Raw genomic sequence first — 21045 nt, forward strand, 5'->3', positions numbered from 1 at the left:
AAGCAAAAACATGGACAGTTATGTGAGGGTGGTGCCCTCACCCATGGGTGCAGTGGCTTCTCTGGAGGGGGCAGGAATAATGGGTGCCAGTGGGAGAAGGCTCATGGTATAACCAAAGGATCCAAAATTTGAAGTCAGACGATTTTAGAGAGCACATTCCACACGTACTGACCACATAATCTTGGAAATATAGGTACAAGATCCCTGACTTTCAGTTCTCTCATCTGTGAAGTGACAATGAATATAGCAGTGCTGAATTTTTTTTTTATTTTTTTTAATGTTTATTTATTTTTGAGACAGAGAGAGACAGAGCATGAACGGGGGAGGGTCAGAGAGAGGGAGACACAGAATCCAAAACAGGCTCCAGGCTCTGAGCCGTCAGCACAGAGCCTGACATGGGGCTCGAACTCACGGACCGTGAGATCATGACCTGAGCCGAAGTCGGACGCTTAACCGACTGAGCCACCCAGGCGCCCCTAGCAGTGCTGAATTTAAATAGACTGTTGTGAGGACTCATTGAAAGAAAATGTGAAAGGGCTATGTAGATACCAGTTACTCTTATTTCCTCCTCCTCCTCCTGCTTTTCTTCTTCTTCTTCTTTCTTCTATCTACCAGTGGTAACATATAGACACATTATTCTTTAAACTGGGGTTTAAAACCAAGGGAAAGATTTCAACTTACACTTTCTGTTGCACTTCTTGAGGCTCTGCATTTCCTATTTTCAACACTCAGAGCAAAGTCTCTCCTTTTACAAGTTCTATATTTGCATCTTTTAAACCTCTAAGACAGTATCCTAAATGGGAATTAAGATTACAAATATGCCCACATTCCCCCAACTACACACTGTAGGGTAATCATAGGATCATGTGATAATAAGATGGGGCTCCTTAGTTCATTAAAATTTCCAGATATAGATTTTTAAACTATGTGGCAAACATTCAACACTCTTCCAATTAAAAGGATGAGTCTGTGTCCTTGGCCAGAGGCTGCCCATGCATGGAAGGCCACACGCAGATACTCTAATCAGGAGTTCTAGTCTTCCATGAGAGTGAAGACACTTTCAGATGACTTGAAACCCCAGACTTAGTCACTGCCAGCCTTCCAGGCTTCCCCAGTGAGGCCCTGCACATTGTGGAACAGGGATAAGCAATCCCCACTATGCCCTGTCTGGGGTCTCAATGCAAAGAATCCAGGAAATTAATAAAATGGTTGCTTTAAGATACTAAATTTGGGGGCAGGGGGCACCCGGGGGGCTCAGTCAGTTAAGCATCTGACTTTGGCTCAGGTCATGATCTTGAGGTTTGTGGGTTCAAGCTCCGCATCAGGCTCTGTGCTAACAGCTCAGAGTCTGGTGCCTGCTTTGGATTCTGAGTCTCCTCTCCCTCTGCCCCTCCCCCACTCATGCTCTGTCTCTCTCTTTCAAAAATAAATAAACATTTAAAAAAAAGATACTAAATTTTGGGCTGATTGTTATGCAAGAGTAGTAATTAGAACAAACCGGCTGAAGCAAATCTTCAACAGTGGCAGGTTTAAATTGGTTCCCCTACCATAAAGCCATTTCTCAGAAGCTGTTTTGAAAAGGCTAGAATTCACGAAAGGGAGGTTAAAAAGGTATCTGAATTGCTTACTTCAACACACAGTTCCAAAACTGTAATCTTTCAACAAGAAGAACTAGTCTTCACATTCAAGAAGAAAATATCTAAGACTAAATTCTCATATGAAAGGAAGCTACTGAAATACCAAGTGTTTGACTAGCCAAGATAGAGAGTTGAACATTTCTGAGCTTGAATCAAGATAAAATATTTAATTAGCCTATAAACTGACCCCGAGAACATCTGGAGTTTCCAGAAGGGAACATTTTTCTTGTCACTTTTTCTCTGAGACTGCCAAATTGTGGGGGCTGGTGTTGGCACAGAAGCAAAGATGGAAAGGTAAGGTTATCAGCACGGCCTCTCTGATTCCCATCCACAGATTAGAGAACATGGACAAGCGGAATGAAGTTGCTCCAAGTCTATTCATCTTCCTCAAAATGCAGAGAATGCAGGGGATGAGGAGGCTCAGATAATTCCTGACCAGGAGAGCCAAAACCAATCGATCAAAGTGGTTAGTCAGAGACTTGGCAGAGACTTAAAGACTTGTTCAACTTTCTCACCGAAAGTTCTCTGATTTTACACAGACAAATGGGACCAAGACTTCTTGTAGGGCTGAGTGGCAGACCAAAAACTTGTCACTGGCATTAAACACTCCTCGAAGTGAATATTACCTGATAATATCCTCCATATCCTGAGCGCTAAGTTGTGTGCTAACCTCGTTAGTTTTGCACACATTATCTCCTTTCATGTTTACTAAGCACTTACGATGACCCAGGTACTATATTGAGCAATTCTTAAGCATCATCTCATTTCATCTTTATGATAAACTCATGGAATAGGTTGTTTTGCTTTGTTTTGTTTCCATTTTATAGATGTTGAAATCACAGGCCCAGGGAAGTTGAGGCGTTTGCATAAGGTTACACAGATAACTCAAGCGGTCTGAGTCCAGGGTCTACAACGTCAGCCACTTCACGTCCTGCCAGCCACTCCTTCAATACTGATAACAACCATTTAGACACAAAGCAGCAGGAGAGGCTCAGAGATGTTAGGTGACTTTCTAGGGTCACCCAGTTAACTTGTGCTAGACCTCAGTCATGTTTCCAAACTGACTTTAGATCAAGCCTGCCTGCTCTGGCAGCTTCCTAAGTTGTCAGCAATGGGGATTTCAGGATGATCTGAAGCCTGGTGAGTCACACTATAAATAATTTAGTTTGATTCTGAGCTAAACCAGCTCTGGGTCTATTTTTCTTCTTATGGTCTCTTTCTCTGACTTTTCAAATGCTCCTTAGCTATGGAACCATCTTTTCCTCTTTTCAACAAAAATCTTACACAGAGCCCCAATATATTTAACAGTTAAAGATGATATTTCATTAGTATAAGATTGCTCTATAAGCTGAAATTTTTGTCACTTAGTACATGTCAATCAATGGGAACATAATCTGAGAGTTAGTGGTTTCTGATGTGTTGAAATCTATCTTTGTTGTTTCCTGTTATATATTTTAAATATTAGCACATATTCTAGGAAATGTTCTATATCTTGATTGGGATGGTGGCTACCCAAGTGTGTATATATATTTGTCAAAACTCATCCAACAAAACATCCAAAATGGATGTTTTTGGTTGGATTTCATAAGCAAATTGCCTCACTCAAAATTGAGAAGCAAAAATTAAATTTATATTTCAAACAAATGTTTGCAGTACTTCCAAGATAGCTAGGTTCCCCACCCCCACCCCCAGAACACTATTTACAAGTCTTCAAAACAAACGCTGCAGTGACTCAGAATGGGGAAGTTGAGAATATTTCGTGTCCTAAGGTTCAAATAAAGATACTGAAGAACTTCACTCTCATTCCAGGGATTTCCATTCCTTAAAAAAAAGCCCATTTAAGGAGCGCCTGGGTGCCTCAGTCAATTAAGCATCCAACTCTTGGTTTCGGCTCAGGTCATGATCCCAAGGTTCATGGATTCGAGCTCCTGTAGGGCTCCATGCTGATAGTGCAGAGCTTGCTCAGGATTCTCTCTCTCTCCTTCTCTCTCTACCCCTGCCCTGCTTGCATGCTCTCTCTCTCTTTCTCTCTCTCTCCCTCTCCCTCTCTCTCTGCCACTGCCCTACTTGCATGCTCTTGCGCGTGTGCTCACTCTCTCTCTCTCTTAAAATGAATACATAAACTTAAAAAAATAAAATGCCTTAAAAAAAAACATTTAATCCCTAAGAGCCAACAAGAAAAACTTGCTACTTCCTCTATACTCAGTTGCTTCTGAAGCAGACAGAGGAGAAAACTAGGTGGAAGGAAGTTGTGTTTTCAGCAAATAATTTACTGTTTCCCATATTGTCTCAGCGAGAGATCCAGGAGGAGGATAAGTCATCCAGGAGGATAAGTCCAGATGGCGCCTAGGGTGGAGGAGAGAAGACACAGGGAGACCCCAGTCTCCAACACTAACTGTAGCTATAGCTCTCCTTGCCTGTCTCTGTTTCACTCTCCCCAGAGGAAGAAGAAAAAGGGAGAGAGGAAAAGAAGGGGAGCACAAAGAAGTTTAAAGCCAAAAGGATGTAAGGAAGGAAACAGAGGCTAACAGAGCCTGGTAACAAAGGGCTCCATACTCCTCATCCCTGAGTGGTGGGAAATGTCCTTCCAATATCATCTCATGACTCCATTCAACATAGTTACAATAGTGCCTGAATAGTTTACACACAAACACATAAAGAAAATCCCTTCAAATCAAACTTTTTTCCTTGGGCACCAATAATCCTACCTCCATGTAAAAGGGATAAGCCTAGTGGTGTAGGTGAGTTCTAATTAGCTGAGTTCTCATTCTCCTGAATGAGAACAGGACAGTCCTCAAAAATCCAAGGGTCTTTGGAGGTGAACATGGGGAAATGGACCATGGAAATGAAATCCATCTAACTACGGAATTACAAGCATCTCTTGTGTCAGGCATTGTGGTAGGTGCTAGGGATGCAAAGTCAATAAAACAGTCACAGCTTTAGTGTCCCAGAATTTACTTCTCCAACGACCTCTTGATATGTCTCTACTGCTCAGCCTCTAGCCACAGGGCATCAATTGTCAGAACACTTGAGGACCAACCAGCACATCTTTCTTTAGAAAACAATTCTTAAAAAATGACAAATGTTCCTTAATCATAGCAGTTATTGATCACTGACTCTGTTGTATCAACGACACTTATAAGCATTCAACAGGTATCGAGTCATTGAATCCTCATAATGGTAGCAGGTACCATTATGATATCTATTTTATAGGTGAGGAGACTAAGGCACAGAAAGGTTTGGCTAATTTGCCCATTGGTACAGCTAACAATGGCTGGGGTAGAACTTCATTCTAGGTAGTCTGGCCCCATAGCCTGAGCTCAGAGTCCCTATGCCATGCACCTTGGGGAACCTTTAGGAAGTCAGGATGAAGCTGTACAAATTAGGGGATTACAAGGATGTTTCAGGTATTTACCAAAGCAAATCTAATTTCTGTTAAAAAAAAAAATAAATGCAAACAGTTTTAAATGAGTTAATGGATTCTCTGAGGAGAGGAAAACATGTTCATCTTAAGGATTAGTAGCATTATATGGGGTTATTCTACCTCCACAGAGGCCAGGATGGGAGAGACACAGAGTAATGGAGACAACATGGGCACTGGAGACACAACGCTCTGGGTTCCAATCCCATCACCACTTCTTCCTAGTCTTGTGACCTTGGACATGCACTTTTCTCTGTGTTAGTTTTCTCACCTGTGAAATGAGTAAGCACAGTCTCTATCTTCTAATACTGTCATGAGGGTTGTAGAAAATGCATGTGAAGATTTAGCCCATGGCACATGGCGGACACTCAGACACTGAATGGTACTCATTTTTCTCAGAGGAGGGCAGTGAAGGATAGTGGCAGCGTAGTTTCTAGAGACAGACAGTCTGGGTTCAATCTGTCATGACTCCTCTACTTACTACTTGTGCTCCCCTTGAGCAAATTACTTAACTCTTCTGTGCCTCTATATAAAGTATATATGGAGTCCAAATTATAAGGTTGTTTTACTAATTAAATATGATGACACATATACAGTGCTTAGGAGATTACCTGATCTACTGTATAACCACTCTCAGCATATTTCAAGGTATCATCATTAATAATTTTTAATGTTTGTTTATTTTTGAGAGAGAGAGAGGCAGAGTGCAAGTGGGGGAGGGGTAGAGAGGGAAACACAGAATCCAAAACAGACTCCAGGCTTTGAGCTATCAGCAAAGCGCCTGACAATGGGCTTGACCTCACGAGCCTTGAGATCATGACCTGAGCCGAAGTCAGATGCTTAACTGACTGAGCCATCCAGGCACTCCAAGGTATCATCATTAATAAACCACCATTACAATTAATTTTATAAATATTAAATGGATTGAAATTACAAAAGAAAGATGATTTTCTTAAGGACACGATTATCAGTAGTGAGTCTAGTTTAAACATGAAAACAGGAACCCAGGAAGTATGTTGAAAACATCTTCCTGGAGAGGGTGAAGGTTGTTTAAGCTAGAGGCAGAGGGCTCTAAATCATAAACACTTCCAGAAGCTCTTTCCCTGAACTATAATTCCATCTTTCAAATACTCATCATGAGACTCAAGGCACATTATAAAAAGCCATGGTAACCAATGGCTCAGTCTAGATGTTCAACGGTGGCTTGCCAGTTCTACAAGCTAAGGGGGCAATGAAGCCCATGGCACGGTGCTTTCCTCGCTGCAGGAGGACAGACCTTATTCTTGCAACTGATAAATCCTGAGACACACAAGAGTTAATTAATTAATAGTCAACACAGGATTTCAGTTCAAATTGTTTTTCCCTCATTTGCAGCCCCAAATTTCCATCTTGTGCAATTCCGCTCTCAGACACCATGACATTGACAATTTTGAGATTTCAGTGATAAGAAAGCCACTCAGTCGCATCGTATGCAATGCATTTTTCTTCTCCCTTTTCACCCAAGTGCATCACTTACAGACTGAACAGCAGGCAACTGCAGGCTCTGGTCAAAGGGAAGTGACTTCAGGCAGCAAGGAGGAAACATTTTTTGGTTCTACTATTTCATTTTGTTTTCTATTCAGTGCTTGGGGTAAGATTTCTAACGTCATCTTTTTAGAGGAAAGAAATTATTCTTATTAAGGACTTGTTAAGGGGGGGTAGAAAACAACATCAAAGTTTTCCCGAGTGGGAGTCTGAGGCGAAACTGGAGTGAAAACTTTGTGAACAACTGAAGAAAACTGTTGTTTTTTATCATCTGTCATGCTAGGTGTCAGCCACCAAAACGCTACAAGTCAGCAAAGTGTGAACAGAAAATCTTTCAAGAAAGGAGGCTGTTTGTGATATCCAGAGGGAATGCTTTAATTGACTTAATTTTCATTTTTTCAGCTCTTGTCTGTGTCCACAACTGAGAGGTTAACTATGTTTGAGAGACCCAGTCCAGGCAGGTACAGGAGTGTAGTCTAAACTCAAATACCCCAGGGGCCAGGCTAGGAGGGCAAATGATGGGACAGGCTGGCTAGCAGGATGCAGGAGGACAGACTCAGACTCTGGATACAGGCAGCCGCTACCCATGTTCTGCTCATTGTTGCACACAGATTTAAGTTTCCAAGGGCGCCTGGGTGGCTCAGTGAGTTAAGCGTTCAGATTCAGCTCAGGTCATGATCTCGTGGTTTGTAGGTTCAAGCCCCACATCGGGGTCTGTGCTGACAGCTCAGAGCCTGAAGCCTGCTTCGGATTCTGTGTCTCCCTCTCTCTCTGCCCCTACCCTACTCACACTCTGTCTCTCTCTCAAAAATAAATAAACATTAAAAAAAAATTAAAGATTCCATGTTGCTAGTTTTTCTGGTTATTCTAAAGAAACCAGAAATCTGGAGTTTTTTTAATTTTTTATTTTTTTATTTTTTATTTTTTATTTATTTATTTATTTTTTTATTTTTGGGACAGAGAGAGAGACAGAGCATGAACGGGGGAGGGGCAGAGAGAGAGGGAGACACAGAATCGGAAACAGGCTCCAGGCTCTGAGCCATCAGCCCAGAGCCTGACGCGGGGCTCGAACTCACGGACCGCGAGATCGTGACCTGGCTGAAGTCGGACGCTTAACCGACTGTGCCACCCAGGTGCCCAGAAATCTGGAGTTTTATGAGAAAATAAAACTCCTGATCTTTAAGTTTTGTCAACCAGTGCAGACCTGCTTGAACACCATGAAGGCCGAACAAAATTGTGTGGGGGACAGAGGCCTTGAGCTTCAAGTAGTAATCCCAGGTTAAGGTGAAAAGAATATAGATTTTGGAATCGACCAGATTCCAGCTTTCCTATTTATTAGCTGTGTGGCCTCAGGTGATTTGTTAATACTGCCCAGCCTCAGTTTCCTTACCTGGTTAGTAAAGTCTCCCTTGCAGGGTAGTTGTGAGGATTAGAAAGAATATATGTAAAAGGACTAATTCCAAGCTGGTGTCAACACATATAGATGGTTACTTTATTTTGTCATCACCCAAGTGTTCATATTGCCTGACCTATTTTCACAAAATTTTAGCACTCTGGAGTAAAGGAAAATTGATGATCTCTGTTACAGGTTACATGCAAAGCTGCTACTTAGGGCTTCACCTTCCCGGCTCAGACACAAACGGGTGATGGCTCACTACTGTCCCGAGCACAAATGGGTCTTTTTCTATGGAATTCTTCCATGAGCCCTCTAACCAAAAGGGAATTGCTGAAAAAATTCACATCCCATTTATTTGGGAGGGGGCAAGCCCCCCCCCGCCCCCACCACAGACTCATATTTCCCCTTCGGTGCTGCCTGCTAGCAGGGATGCAAGATCGTACGGCAAACACACCCGACATCTGGATGGATAGGAAGTGGGGAGAGAGGACAGAAAGTAAGGAGAGGTGGAAGAGTGATTTATTTTTATCCCCATCCCACATAAAGGTAACCTATGCACCCTTGAGATGGTCTACTGTAGCGTAAGCCCTGACATGTTTTTTCTGTTTTGCAAAGCTGGTACCTGATTTAAGCTTCCACTGTTCAGGCTTTCAAAGAAGTATCCACTTCAAAGAGGACTATCTCAAATAAACACACAGGCAGCCACTGACTTCCTAAAGAGCCAGGCCACCTCCCCACACTGATGCTCTTTTGTTTTAGAAACCTTGATTGATTTTGAATAGTGACCATTTGGTCCCCTTGTTTTTTTTTCTCTTCCTGCACTTTGAATTTCCTCTTACGTTTTAAATTCATCAACAAAGAGTGGGCCTGCAAAACCCTAGGCCCCCATGCTCAACCCAATAAAAACAGAACCCCAGGCTCATGTGCACACTCCCTCTCTCTCATCCTACCCAAGACCTTGCTGAGTAGCCCCAGGTGTTCTATCTAATTTCTAGGTCCTGTAAGCAACAAACCTTTATTTTTTCAAAGCTCCCTGATGGTTATTGCTGTAAGACATCTTGCAATCTTAAGAACCACAAGTGTAGGTCCACCCACCACACTGGTTATAGATAGGCTGAGACGCCGTAAAATATCTACCCACTGCACATTCAGGGGAAGGAAGAGTTAATTTAAGTCCGGACCTTGTTTTGAGCCCTCTTCCTCAAAGTCACATAATCTTCCTAGCCTCCAGCCCTCCCTCTCTAAGACAGAGTTCTTCTACTAGACTCTGAGGTCTTTGAGGATACAAACCAGGTTCTATCATGATACCCATACGTACTAGAATTTCAATGTCTGTAACACCTTCTCATGAGGCTATTATAAGAAGCAAATGAAATAATGTAAGTAGATGGCGTTTGTGAATATAAAGTGCTATATGGATATATTATTATAAACAATAATAATCTTGCATCAGGGTGCACTGATAATTATTAGATAACCACACTAATTGCTACTAACAATTATTATTATTATCAACAATCCACCAAAGCACATGATTCATCATAACATGTTTTCATAATGGAATTGATCCAAGGGTAATTAGTTCTCAGAATTACTTAGAGCTTCCTATAGAGAAACTCAAACACTGTGTATTAAAATTAAATGTAAAAATGGAATTAAAGGTGATTAGAGCAACATCCTGGCAATGTGGGAATAATTTGGCTTTTTCCAATAAGGACAAGTACATGCCACTTATAGGATTTCTGCCAAGGGCCATGGCACTGCGGGCTTAGCTCTGCTTCATGGAGAATATCCAGTGTACCCAAGGGATACAGCATATGCTCTAGGAAACTGAATACAAGTCTTTAGTTCACAAGGGCCCTTGTCTTTTGAATCCCTGAGAAGTATTAATTTTTCCCACTTGGATATGTTGCCTGGTTCCAAAAGTTAGTGAACACATCAGTACTCACCAGAAGGCAGGAGGAAATTATTTCCACTCTTCATTGGATAATGGAATATGGTCTAAATATCATTACACTGAACTGCACCATATACTGTTGCCCCTTTTGGCTAGGTGTGAGTGCAGGGAGGATTTTTTTTTTTAATGAGTATGATTCTAAATTAGGGAAATTAAATGGTAACTCGGAAATTCTCAGTTTGGAATGTACATCCAACTAACAAGTTTTTTTTTTTTCCTTCTTTTCTAAGACTTATAATCATGGCCATTGAAGATATGCTGAAAGTTTCACCCAACAAGAATACCATCCCATCTCCATATTCTGGGAGGAAACAAAAGCATCCTCTCTCTTTTTTCAGTCCTCAGATATTCATTCCAAACTCCGTGCATCTCCAAAGAGCAACCGTCCCTTGTGCATTTCAGTACAATTGATTTCCAATATTTCAAAGACATAGATTTATCCTCATTGACCCTTAATACTATTAACAGCACAGGAGGTCAGACTGTAGGTCTTTTTGAGTCTAAAAATCAGGTTTACAGTGTCATGATCACTTTAGAGGCCAATGTTCTTTTTCCAGGGCTAACAAGCTACAGCATATTAAAAGAGCAAACAGTTTGCTTCCATATGGGAGGGCCATCTGAAAGCAGTTCTAACTACTGCAGTAGTAACCTGAGCTGTGAACCAGGGCAAAACGGGGCCCTTTCCCTGCTGCAGTTCCATTATGAAAAGCAGAGGCCAGCAATCACAATAAAAAAGAAATGTCAAAACTCTAGTTACATCTCCCCAAACCCAGTGAAGTTGTAAAATTAAGAGCCTACTCTAACATTTTTACAAACTCTCCTCTTCCCCACCCACCCAGCCAAATTCTCTAGCACACCAAAAGATTCTGGAACCATACTACTTACAATTACTCTTAAATTAATTAAAATTAAATATTTTAAAATTTTAGTTCTTCAGTTACATTATCCACCTTTCAGGTGCTTGTAGCCACATGTGGTAATGACTACCTTGTCCGACACAACAGATGGGGAACATTTCTATCACTGCAGCAAGTTCCAGTGGACAGTGCTGACTGGAGAGCCTCTTTAGTCAAACTTTATTTATTTATTTTTTTATTTTTTAATGTTTATTTATTTTAGAGAGAGACAGAGCACAAGCAGGGAAGGAGTAGAAAGGGGGAGATACAGAACAGAAGCAGGCTCCAGGCTCTGAGCTGTCAGCACAGAGCCCGACCTGGGGCTCAAACCCGTGAATCACGAGATCATGACCTGAGCTGAAGTCAATTGCTCAACCAACGGAACCACCAGGCGCCCCTTAGCCAAACTTTAAAATTCCCTCTGGAAGATATGCTCCCCTTGCTTTTCTCTCTCTCTCACCTTGTCACATCCCCCCCAACAATCTCTTCATTATGCAAATCAGCTTAGCCTCTGTTTTTTTCTCCACTTAATCAATTACCAGATTTCCCCACAAAAAAAAGACATGCACACAGCCAGCAAGAATTCTATTCTGCAAGGATTTCTCTCAGTTCTCTAACAGTGTACATGGAAATCTCTCTGCAAATCCAGATGTACTGTAGGGGGTAGACACAGGTAAATGCATCAATAAATCTTATCCCAGTGTCCATGTTTGCTAGCCTTCACTAAGCAAGGATAGTAGTCGCTACATGGTTTAAATAGACTGTCAGATGCTTTTAACTTGTAGCATAGGTGTGCTTCTAACTCCTAGCATAAGACCACTTGCTGAATTTGTACTGAAAAGTAGTTGTTAGCGTTAAACAAACATGCATTACTTGATGAGACAGGGAATGATGATCCAAGTTACTGTGAGTTGTCGAAGGTTTATGTGCTGGCCATGTACATCTTTGCTCTCAAGTGCACTCTGTACTCTTTCCCTGAAAACCTTGTCAATGGGCTTCTATCAAGGTTTGGTCAGTGGAAGGCACAGTGAGATACATGAGAGCAAAAGGCAGGCAGATACCAGGGTACCCTCACCTCCCTTTCAGGCAGCATTTCCAGCACTATCCACATCTCCTCTATCTTCCTGGCTCCCACCAGACAGGCCTTCCTTCCTTCCAGCTTCTGCTAGATAGCTGTTTGTTTCCAGTACTCCCACCTCCCCCTCTGGCCCCTCTGGCCCAGTGGTGTGCTGATAAATGTTTGCCAAATGGCTCTGAGTGGGAGCCGAGCCCTGATCTGAAATATCTGCCAAGTCTGTGGTCTAAATACCAACACCACAACTGCGTGCAAAGTTCCCGAATACGTAAGAGTCAGCTTTCACAAACCTATACAAGATGGCCTCAGCACACTACTGGCCCACCCTAAGCAAAGTAACAGGTTCCTGTCATTGATGCCTGCATTCCCTCACTGTCCCTATTTAGTTTCTCAGCATTTCCAACTCCTTTATTACTAGGTACCTGAATTAAATCCTTTATTAGCTACCTAGCATGGGCTCTGTTGTTCTGACTGTATCCTGAATGCATACTGTTAAGAGTATAAACTAGATTACAGAAGTGTTTCTCAAAGTGCCAGATTATAAATCAGCCTATTGCTCTGTATGCTGGAAGATCAGCTGACATTATTGTTTTTAAAGAGTAAGACTGTTTAGATGAAGGAAGCAGGGAATCAATTTACACTGTGGCACAAGTTTCTTATCTGCGCACTGGTAACAGAGTTTGTGAGCTGGTAGCTGTGTGCAGACCATACTTTGAGTAACACTGTAATACAGCACTCTGGAAAAGCAATGTGGCAATACGTATCATAGCCCCCAAAGTTTCCTATCTTTGTACCAGTAATTCCACTCGGACAATCTCTCCTAGGAACTCATGGAAAAGTAGGGAACAGCATTATGCACAAAGATACTCATTACAGTTTAAAATAGGGTATTTTTGTTTTTTTATTTTTTTTAACGTTTATTCATTTTTTGATAGAGACAGAGCGTGAGTGGGGGAGGGGCAGAGAGAGAGAGGGAGACACAGAATCCGAAGCAGGCTCCAGGCTCCGAACTGACAGCACAGAGCCTGAAGTGGGGCTCAAACGCACGGGCCGTGAGATCATTACCTGAGCCAAAGTCGGACGCCCAACCGACTGAGCCACCCAGGTGCCCCTGAAATAGGGTATTTTTGGAAGCAACTTCAAAGTGGAAAAAAAACAGGAAAATTACTAAGTAAAGTCATGTGATGGGATACTATGCAACTTTAAAAATTGTAATGATTAATATTACAGCAATATAGAAAAATATATACTACTAGGTAATAAAATGAGGAAAGAAAATTTTACATGCACAAGAATCATGTAAGAATATGAATGCCAGAAGGAAAAGACATATATACAAATAATAGTTGTCTTATGTAAAGGGGGCATTAGGAGATGAATTTCTTTCTAATTTCTTTCCTCTCATTTTCAAAGAGTAATGTTTTCCCTAATGCAGGCTGCCATTTCATTTTGTTAAATAAAAAGTTAAAAACCATAAAACCCATCAACAGAGTCAATGAGACTATTTAGAAAGGAAAAAAACACATTACACATTAAGAGACCTATGAACGCTATTTTACGTTTACAATATAAGCACTGGAGAAGTCTTAAGTCCAAGACCCCCAGACTGCTCATCTGTCCTGCATTCCTCCAGGCAAGATGCCTCCACCTGAAGTCCATGTGCTCACTCACCCCGACCAAACCTCCCCTTCAGAGAAGTGGCTTTTATCACATATGTAAGAATAAGCAAACAGGCTGCTTTAGCCCTCTTTCTTCTGTGCAATGGAAGCTTTTACCTCCTGGAACAACATCTTCCAGCTATTTGCAAATAGTTGGAAGAAGTACTGAAGACTGGAGGAGTTTGTTGTAATGGACCCAAAGGTGATAGTAACCTCTACCACTGCTCTGCTCAGCATGGCTTCAAACCCCTTCTCCAAATTCCACGGCGTACCTGGTTCCCTTAGAGATGATAATTACTGCTCCCTCTGCTGTATCTCTCCAACTCTCACCCCTCCTCTCCATCCCACTATTCACCTCACACCAGATCTTTAAAACATTGCTTACTCAGGGGCGCCTGGGTGGCTCAGTCAGTTAAGTGTGCAACTTAAAACACGGTTTGTGCGTTCAAGCCCCGTGTCAGGTTCTGTACTGACAGCTCAGAGCCTGGAGCCTGCTTCAGATTCTGTGTCTCTCTCTCTGCCCCTCCCCCACTCACATACTGTGTGTGTGTCTCTCTCTCTCAAAAATAAGAGAGCATTAAAAAAATTAAAAAAAAAAAAAGACATTGCCTCCTCAGACCAGGTACTTAGAAAAAAGGAAAACCAAACCAAAATAGAACTTAAAAAATAGCTCTCATTAGGGGCATCTGGGTGGCTCAGTCAATTAAGCATCTGACTTTAGCTCAGGTCATGATCTCACGGTTCCTGAGTTGGAGCCCTTCTGAGGATCCTCTGTCTCCCTCTCTCTGCCCCTCCCCTGCTCATTCTCTCCCTCCCTCCCCCCCTCAAAAATTAATAAACATTAAAAAAAAGAGTCCTCATCCAATCTGTTTCAACTTTTAAATCAATTAACAAACCCAACTGCAGAATTCAACCTGCAGTGTTGCCACACAAACCACCAAAGACCACACTGGTACCCACCATCAGTATAAAATAGCAAGAAAGAGCTCAGGCTCTGGAGCCCAGCAGCCTGGTTGTAAGTATCAGATTTTCCACTTACAAGCTGAATGATCTTGGGCACATCCTTAACCTTTGTGTGTTTCCTCATCTGTTTCCTCACAGGATTGTTGTGAGGACCAAATTAGTTATTTTTACGTAAAGCACTTGGAACAGTGCCTGACCCTTGGTGAGTATCCAATAAAATGTAGATAATATTAAGTTTTCGCTCCAAAAAATAAATGTTATGTCATGTGGCTTCTGTCAGGCACTCCTCCCTGCTCTTCCCCAAGGGTCACTAAGTCTACAATGAACACAAAGATTAAGGGTAAATGTCAAAATATCCACAGCATTAAAGCAGTCGCGTCAAAGCATCACAATGCAAGCAGAAATATGATTGTATTCATTTCAAGAATTTTCTATCTCATCAAAATAAACCACCTGAAGAAAGGAAATGCAAAAACATTTCTGAATCAACCCTCCAGTCCATTGCCTTGGACATGCCTACCTCAAACCACTGCCCGTGGGATTGCATCTTGAGGATGACACAGGGGTCTGGTTTGGAAAGAGCATCTCTGTCGGAAATGCCTTTGCACGCCACACGCAGCTCAACTTTGGTCAGGCAGGGGCTGTTAAAGATTCCCAGCGTATTGGCAGCCGACTCATAAATGTTGCTCATCTTCTTCATTCTGTTTTAGGAAGAAAAAGAGGAAAAAAGACATGCCAATCACCACAGTATTTGTTAAAGGAGAAAGCCTTCCAATCATCTTTCAGAATCTTGTTCAATACACAAGTTCCAATATTGAATGTATTTATTACCTTGCTTTTCACCCCAGTGGCACAGTTCCAATGAAACAAACAAACAAACAAAACCAAAGAAACAGAGAAAAACCCCAACAGGTGCTGGTACACTTGGCTAACAACGTTATTTTTCTATATGATTTGCATACATTTGCATAGCAAAATTTTTAGCTTGTGAAACAAAATTTATGAATTAGTGCAAACCGTAATCCAGCTCTATATTAAGTGCGTGGCTTGTGTGAAATTTTACAGATTTGCTGGCTAATCAATTTAATCACATTCCAAGTTTCTAAGACTCCCTAAAAATCCAGGTCTCCTTCTTCTACGTGATGGCACAGAGAGGATATCATCCTCCCTGAGACACAGTCCAAATTTCCCTTTCCTAAACCCTGGCCCATCTTCTCAAGATAGCCAGCCAGCTCCAGGAGAGAGGCCCAGAATCTGATTCTGTGCTCCAAGTGCAGAAGTCTCTCCTCAGCTTTCATCCCTCTTACCCGCCACATTGGAATTCAGAATCAAAAGGAAGAAAGTAAGAGGGAGACTGTGAGATAGGAGTAGCACAGCCTCTGATTCTGAACTCACGGCAAAAGGAGCCAATATAAGCACTGCAGGCCCCTCTCCCATCTCCACAGGATAACCTTTATGGTAACACTTGGCCTCATGGAGGCCTGGGCTACCGGGAATCCCCCAGAAGCCACCAACACTTTCCACCTTCTCTGAGGAGGATTGGACCTGTGAAGATATTGGAAGCTTCTCTCAGGAGTGAAATTCAATGTCCTTCTCTTTGAATTCTGTTTCCTTGCAGATTCCTTAGGAAAACAGCAATGACTTCCTCAACCTCACACAGCGTCAGGGCCCTGGCTCGGAATTTCTTCATCTATAAAATGAGGGCAATCCCTCCTCTCCTTCCCTTTTCCACAAATATTCAGTGAGTTTCCCCTTGGTATGCGGAACCATACTAGGTTCAAATACACCATGCCACCTCTTTCACAAGGTGATGAGTGTGCCTTAGTATTACACACCACACACAAACACATGCAGACACACACACACACACACACACACACGTGCATGCCCCAGCTAGTCTCTCCAAACTTAGCTGCTAGCTCCATGCCAAAGCCAAGCCTTTTCCAATCTGACAATGCCCCACCCTCAGGGCAGATACACCCAATCTTCTCTCCCAATGCTCTTTTACAAAGTTCTCCACTCTTGCCCTCCATCCTTCTTCCATTTTCCTTCCTTCCTTCTTTTTCATTTTCTCTCTCTTCTCCTGCCTCCCTCCATTGTTCTGTTCTTTTCTTTTTCTTTTTCTTTTCTTTCTTTCTTTCTTTCTTTCTTTCTTTCTTTCTTTCTTTTCTTTTCTTTTCTTTTCTCTTCTTTTCTTTTTTCTTTTCCTTCCTTCCTTCCTTCCACTTCCAACTCTCCAGTGCCCTATTTATCTAATTATTACGAACATTGGTTTTCCCCTATATATACTGAAGGGAAAGTGTATTGACTGCCACAAAGTCATGTCCTTGAACAGGAAAGGACAAACTATGTCTTCTGCGTCAAATGTGGCTTGACCATTTGTTTGAGTAAATAAAGATTTATTGGAACACAGGCAAGCTCATTCATTTACATATAGTGTGTGGTTGCTTTCAGAGTTGAGTAGTTGCAACAGAGACTACATGGCCTGCAAAGCCTAAAATATTTACCATCTGGCCCTCTTTAGAAAATGTTTTCCAAGCTCCACTCTTAAATATCAGGTAAGGAGAATTTACAGTTGGGGAAGAATTACAGTTCTGTTGTAGTATCTGTTATGGGATCAGCTTGAGGACAAGAGTTGCTCTATGTTCAACCATACTGAACATTAACAAGGATTTGTGGACATTCTTTTTTACATATAAGAAAATTCAATCTCAGAAAGAACTGGCACCTTACCCATGTCACACAGTTATTCTAATCACAGAACTGGGGCCAAAATGCCAGTTTTCTATCCCCTAACCCAGAGCTGTTTTTACTACTCGTAATACCTTTAGCTGGTAAGTGGTCTTTCCTATCTCTGGGAGGTATTATCTCTTCTAACAGCCCCTGTCCTTGTAGACTCATGCCTGTGTCCATCTCTTTTCTTTCTCTTTTTCTTGTTTTATTTTATTTTTCTTAAATAATTCATTTTTCCGAACAATTTATTTTTTGATTCACAGCAAAACTGAGAAGAAGGTACAAAGATTTCCTATATCCCCTCTGCCCCCACCTGCGTATCCTTCTCCTCATCAAAGTGCCCCACCTCACAAAGTGTATCTGTTACAACTGAGGAACCTACATTGCCTCATCATTATCATCCAGAGTCCATAGTTGACATTAGAGTTCACTCTTCATGTTGCATATTCTATGGGTTTAGACAAATATATAATGGCATGGACCTACCATTATAGTATCATACAGAGTAGTTTCACTGCCCTAAAAATCCTCTGTGCTCTCTCTATCCATTCCTGCCTCCCTGCTAACCCTTGGCAACCACTGATCTTTTTACTGTCTCCATAGTTTTGCCTTTTCCCAGAATGCCATACAGTTAGAATCATAGAGTGTATAGCCTTTTCAGCTTGGCCCCTTTCATCCATCCACTTTCTTGACCCACTGACTCCTTTATATAGAACACAAGCTTTTTGTACAGAATGAGACATCTTCTCTAATGTCTAGTCTTAATCATGAGGTATAATGGAAAAAAAGATTCTATCAAAGAGACATGTAGTTCCTTCCAGGTTCAAATTCTGGCTTCTCTGCTAACTAAGTGTGTGACCATGAGCAGGGTACTTAATACCTACTCTGAAGAGTTGCTATAAGCAGATGAAATAATGTATGTAAAGTGATTAGCATAATGCCAGGTATACAGTAGGTGCTCCAAAAGTAGAGCTATTATTGTAATCTGACTGCTCTCAGTATTAAATTATTCATTTTCCCACTGCCAACTGAAACTCTTTTAGGATTCCCACTGTTACTTTAAGATCAAAGTTCTACTAACCACCTTAAATGCATTCTGTCTTTGTAGCCCACACCTTCTGGGCATAGCACTCTCCACCTATTCATACAGCCACCTTCAAATCAGTAGTTTGTCTGAGTATTCAAATACATTAACCAGTAACTCTCATACATTCACAAGGCAGGTAGTAAAACAATGGTAACAATATGTGGGGCACCCGCGTGGCTCAGTGGGTTGAGTATCCAACTCTTAATTTTGGCTCAGGTCATGATCCCAGGGTCATGGGATTGACCCCTGTGTCAGCTTCAGCAGGGCTCCGTGCTGAGCATGGATCCCTTTTAAGATTCTCTCACTCCCTCTACCCCTCTCCTGTACTTGCGTGCGTGCTCTCTCTTTCTAAAAAATCAAAAATCAATCCAGTTGCAGGTGCCAAAAACTGTCCACAGTTTTTTTAGTTATTAAGAAATCTTCTTGAAATATATACATAATTTATGCATATAATCATTAATGATATATCCTACATAGTACTCAGAGCTATTTATTAGATGATAGGAAATTAAATAGTTTACAAATGAATACACAAATGAACCAGGGCACATGGTTAGAAATTTTTTTTAATCAATGGGGTACATGATCCAGAAATTTTATGGATCATTCCTTTAGGCAATGGGAAACACTTGGAGGATTTAAAGCTCAGAAAATGAACATGATGTAATAAGCATTTGATAAAGATCAATCTGGTGCCAATGTGATGGTTGGAATGAAGGACAGAAAAAAGTTTGTGATTGTCCAAGGCTGCTATGCTGGTCATTACCTATTTCTTCCTTCCTCTTTGATTCGTCTCCCTTTTTCTCTTACTTAGGGATCTCAGACACTGACTTGTATTGACTGCCAGCTCATTGCTGGCTACTTTCCTGTTGATATGGTCTGAATGTTTGTGTCCACCCACCCCCTTCCCCAAATTCAGACACTGAAATCCTAACCCCCCAAAGGTGATAGTATTAGTAGGTGGGGACTTTGGGGTGATTAGGTCATGAGAGTGGAGCCCTTATGAATGAGATTAGTGCTCCTAAAAAAGAGATCCCATAGAGTGTCCTAGGCCCACTACATGAGGATACAATGAGAAGTATGTGATGCAGGAGAGAACCCTCACCTGCATGCTGTTCTTGAAGCCCACCCTGATCTTGAACTTGCAGACTCCAAAACTGTGAGAAATAAATTTCTGTTGTTCATTTATTTTTGGGACAGAGAGAGACAGAGCACGAACAGGGGAGGGGCAGAGAGAGAGGGAGACACAGAATCGGAAACAGGCTCCAGGCTCTGAGCCATCAGCCCAGAGCCCGATGCGGGGCTCGAACTCACGGACCGCGAGATCGTGACCTGGCTGAAGTCGGACGCTTAACCGACTGTGCCACCCAGGCGCCCCAAATTTCTGTTGTTCATAAGCCACCAAGTCTATGGTGCTTTGTGACAGCAGTTCCTATAGACTTAAGACACCTGTTGGGTTTGACTAAAGGGATGTAGACCCAGGGAAGGGAGGGAGAGAATATTTCTTCCTAACTCCTACCCTGTTCCTTAGCAGTGGAAATTCCCAGAATGACCCTGGTCCTGTCAGGCAATTCTATCTCCAAGGTTATAGCTCTCACTGCACTTTGGTAGTACTGTTTCCTCCTTTTGTTCTACCAGTTTTATGGGTAGTATTAATTTCCTACAAGTTTTAAGTTGGGCATAGTAGAGGCAGAGACTGAAACAGGGATTCAGATGTACCTGATTAACTGAGCAGAGAATAGAAAGGAAGTGAAGGAAGCAAGGAAGTCGCCTCAGTAGAGGTCCAACCGCTGAAGCATGGTTCCAATGGGGGGCTCTCTAGCATGGATTATAACATGGGTTTGTCCACCTCATGGAAAGAGGTCTGGCCTCTTATATAATCCCATATAAGTCAGTCATGCCAGGGTAGAGAAAGCATAACCTCTTAGTTTTGGTCCCTATCCCCACTGGCTAAGAGTAGTCAATGCTTCAGAAAAGAGGCAGCTGTGATCCATTAACAGCCAACACTCACCACCACTGGGGGATGGATCCACTAAACTGATAAAGGGATCTGGGCAGAATATCAACAGGGTCTATTTCACCTCACTGGTTAATCTCTGGTGTGTGTGTGTGTGTGTGTGTGTGTGTGTGTGTGTGTGTGTGTGTAAAAACTCCTTTAGGTCAGAGACTATTCTTACAGTTTACTGTATCCCCAATAATGTTCATCTTGATAATATTTGTAGACTGATGATGAAACCAATACAAACCTTCAATTCAGATGGGGAGTGGAAGATAGCATTTAGGTAAGATGTAAAGATACTGAAGATAAAACTCCTAACCTTTCACAATTATACCTAGCGTCCTGGCTTACCTTCATGTCCATGCACAAATGAAAGCCCTGAGCAGATATACTGGAGTTCATGAGTTCCTCTGGCTGCCCAGAGAACAACAGTCCTGACCTTGACTTTGGAGGTGCTACATAGACAGTGAAGTCGAATTGCTTGGCTTTGGCCCAGCAGAAGCTCACTGCTGAAAGGTGATCACAAAATATGGCTCTGTCAACGAGTGATCAGCTACCTCCAGACACAGATAAGTGAAGTAAACAACTAATTTCACACTCTGTTAGAGAACAGGATTAATATGACCAGATTATCAATACATTTTCCGAGGCCTGTTTAAATCCTCTTTGTTGCCTTTCGTACAATACCTTGGTTTTACA

General features: G+C 41.9%; 1 protein-coding gene across 1 annotated transcript in view; it reads right to left on the minus strand.

Annotated features, from left to right (window-relative positions):
- CPNE4 (copine 4) overlaps positions 1 to 21045 on the minus strand; it is a 498537-nt gene that overhangs the window by 340480 nt on the left and 137012 nt on the right. The window contains exon 2 of the mRNA XM_040480191.1: positions 15048 to 15228. Within this exon, the coding sequence (XP_040336125.1) occupies positions 15048 to 15227 (180 nt within the window). The 5' untranslated portion in view covers position 15228. The remainder of the gene's footprint in view (positions 1 to 15047; positions 15229 to 21045) is intronic.

Source organism: Herpailurus yagouaroundi, unplaced genomic scaffold (assembly GCF_014898765.1).
Source record: "Herpailurus yagouaroundi ecotype Mexico unplaced genomic scaffold, PumYag 159, whole genome shotgun sequence".
Lineage (NCBI taxonomy): Eukaryota > Metazoa > Chordata > Mammalia > Carnivora > Felidae > Herpailurus > Herpailurus yagouaroundi.